General features: G+C 53.2%; 1 protein-coding gene across 1 annotated transcript; it reads right to left on the reverse strand.

Annotated features, from left to right (window-relative positions):
- Positions 1 to 2091: 2091 nt before the first annotated feature.
- Positions 2092 to 3183, reverse strand: GLOTRDRAFT_134469 (uncharacterized protein; the record flags this gene model as incomplete). Its single annotated transcript, XM_007873439.1, has 1 exon — positions 2092 to 3183. A coding segment is annotated over one exon (1092 nt), but the record flags the coding sequence as incomplete, so codon positions are not given.
- Positions 3184 to 3247: the final 64 nt, after the last annotated feature.

Genomic DNA, 3247 nt, shown 5'->3' on the forward strand with positions numbered 1-3247 from the left:
TAGAGATATAGTGAGTAATTGTTAGTTGCATTACAAAATTTTTAATATTCTGACTTTAATATCAACGCAGGAGGCGATCATGAGAACAGGTTGAATAGGTATGTCCCCATATGGAACGGGAGACAGGTCGCGCAGGCAAACCGGAATATGTGCACGTGGGGGGGGGGGTAGAGATGGTGGAAGTGGGCATCAGATACGAGAGGTGCGAAGTGGGAGGGACGTGCGATTGCCGGGGGACCGGCAGAACAGACGGGTGAGGTGGGGGTCGGAACGACACAACAGAAAAGGTAGAAAATTACAAAATTACAGTAATATGTGTAAATACAACGGGATGGGCATGCGAGGGGGCAATATATGAGAACACATGTGAATATTGTTAGGAAGCGATGTCCTAACTAGTCATCTTGAGATAACTGGGCCACGTGCCAACAGTTATGTTGTCACTACCTCAGTAAGCGTACTGAAAGGTAGGTCTGACTGGGCCAATGCCAATGGTCAAGTCAAGAGTCCAGGTAATCGCTGTATTCAACAGGAGGTTGAACTAAGGAATACATGGGTTCTCCTACAGTATATATAGTAACTGGTATAGGGGTTAATACCCAAAGAAGAGAACAATAAGAAAGGACACATAAGCTATCCTGTGAGAACGTAACTCAGAGAAATGAGAAATACAAGGGCACCCATTGGTAGAAGGTGAGTCAAGAGAGATAACGTGTGAAAAGATATAGCGTCCATGGGAGGTTCTACTCAGAGAAAGGTACTGTCCAATAGCAATGCTCGGAATGGAAATAGAATGAGATAAGCATGGGAAAATTGTAACAAATATCTGTAAAAGTACAAGAATATCCTACCGCTCACTCCTGATACCGGGGAAGCCCATATACGCGGCCCACCACGACTGTATATCCTCCTGATTTTGCAGCTATTTCCGATGTATTTATATCTATTACCAACCTATGCCACGCCAGCTGCGATAGCGGCACAAATCATTAGAACATAATTCCATGTATTTAAAGTGCCACTTACTACATTCCCCTGTATTCGGAGCTATTGTTCTACCTGTTATATAGAGGAACATATCTAAAAACTCGAGAATATTGTCAATTTCCACTGGGGCTGAAGCTTGAACCAGAAGGTTTATTTCCGGACAATCTCAAGAAGCAAGGCAAAGGCCAGGCTCCTAAACCACCGTCCTTAGCGTTCTCGCTCCTCCTTTACTAGGGCGCACGTGCAATGTTATGTAATACAAATCTATTTTTAATTTATTACCGGATACAGAACGAACAGAGGAGGAGAACACTATAGGACGGCTGGAAGAAATCGTCTCCCCGAGATCACCGAGTATGACTAAGCATTCCGAAAGTGGTAGCGGCTGAGGCCTTCCACCAGCAGTCGGCGGGATGTAGTGCAAGCAGTTGCATGCATACCTATGGAATTTGAAGCACATTCTATTTGTATATAATGCACCAATGGTCTGACATAGACAAAAGCAAATACAAGCATTGACAGTGTCACTGAGGGCTGAACATTGGGTTCAGAAGCCATGATAAATTCCTCTGAGGGACAATAGTTCACGGGGGGTGTTTACACTGGGGGAGTACCAGTGAGATAGCTTTTTATGCCTTTCTATATAGTTTTTACCCCTCCTAGTTTTCAGGTGCTCCTTGCATTGCCCGCCGACTGCTGGTGGAAGGCCTCAGCCGCTACCACTTTCGGAATGCTTAGTCATACTCGGTGATCTCGGGGGCGATTTCTTCCAGCCGTCCTATAGCGTTCTCCTCCTCTGTTCGTTCTGTATCCGGTAATAAATTAAAAATAGATTTGTATTACATAACATTGCACGTGCGCCCTAATAAAGGAGGAGCGAGAACGCTAAGGACGGTGGTTTAGGATCCCAAATGCGGACGCCATATGAAGATCGCATATTCAGGTAAGGTTAGGGCTTATCAGGACACACACCCCTCATCCTATCGCCTCCTCATCGACGTTTTGCCCACAAGACCTATCATTACAACACGGATATCTATACACTTTGTGCTAATATTACAAACGCCCACCGCTCTCCTTGCGCCCCCTATCCCACCACAACGCTCACTTCTCCTTCTGCCCAGCAACCACCCCGACGTTACTAAAATCCCCCGACGCGCTTTCCGCATTCCTATCCGTCCCCGGCGTGCGCGCCTGCCCCTCCGCGCCGACCGTCACGCTCCCCTTCTGGGCGCGCGTCTCGCCGAAGCGGCTCCCCGCCAGCTTCGCCTGCTCGTACTCCGCGGGCCCGCCCGTGTCGAGACCAAGGTGCGCGTCCTTTTGCTTCTGAGTGCGCCCCGCGGTGTGCGGGTCTGTGCGGCCGGAGGCGTAGGTGGGGAGAGAGGTGTGGAGGGTAAAGGAGAAGGGGCGTTTGCCTTCCCATTGGAGGGGACGGGGGGCGGAGGTAGCGGCTTGCGTGGTGTGTTTGAGTGCGGAGGTCAAGGAGGGGCGGGGGTAAGTGTTAGGGGTGGTGGTCGCGCCTTCCCAGCGGGCAGAGGCAGTACTGCCCGGCGAAGGTGAGCCCTTTACATCGTCAGGCATGTACTTCGACCCGCCGTTCGCGGAGGCGCTCGCCCCGCCAATTTGCTCGACGAACCCGATATGCTCCTTGTTGCCTGAACCCATACCGGTAGGTTTGAGTTGTGGCTGCGTGTGCGAGGACGCGGCGTCCATCGGGTGTCCTGCGTCCCGCGCCTTCATCCTGTCGCCGACGTGGTCCGACAGCACGTCCTGCGGCGACTCGTTCCCCTCCGGATCCGCCGCGTGCCCCTGCGACACCGACGGGTCCCGCCCTCCCCTCGTCACCGTCTTCGCGCTATGCATCCTGCTCCCACCATGTATGGCAGCACTCCCATGAAACCCCCGTTTACCCCCCATATACCCAACACTCGAGAAATTGTCCGCGCTCACGCTCGCGCCGCCCACCTGCTCGACGAAGCCCACGCCCTCCCTGTTGCCCCCGCCGCGCCCGAAGCTGCGCGGCCTGTACTGCGGCGCGGGCGACGCCGCGTCGAGGTGGTGGTCGTTCGCGTCGTTGCGCGCGCAGAGCCCCGCCGCGACGTGGACGCTCTGCACGGACTGCGGTGCGGTGGCGTGCCCCTGGGAGACTGCGCGGTTGAGCCCGCTCGAGGTGCGTGTGGTCGAGTGCAGCGTGGGCCTGGTGTGGAGAGTCCGTATGACGGAGGGCGTATTGCGCAGGATGTGTATTGACCGCATTTTG

The sequence above is a fragment of the Gloeophyllum trabeum genome (genome assembly GCF_000344685.1).
Source record: "Gloeophyllum trabeum ATCC 11539 unplaced genomic scaffold GLOTRscaffold_00205, whole genome shotgun sequence".
NCBI lineage: Eukaryota > Fungi > Basidiomycota > Agaricomycetes > Gloeophyllales > Gloeophyllaceae > Gloeophyllum > Gloeophyllum trabeum.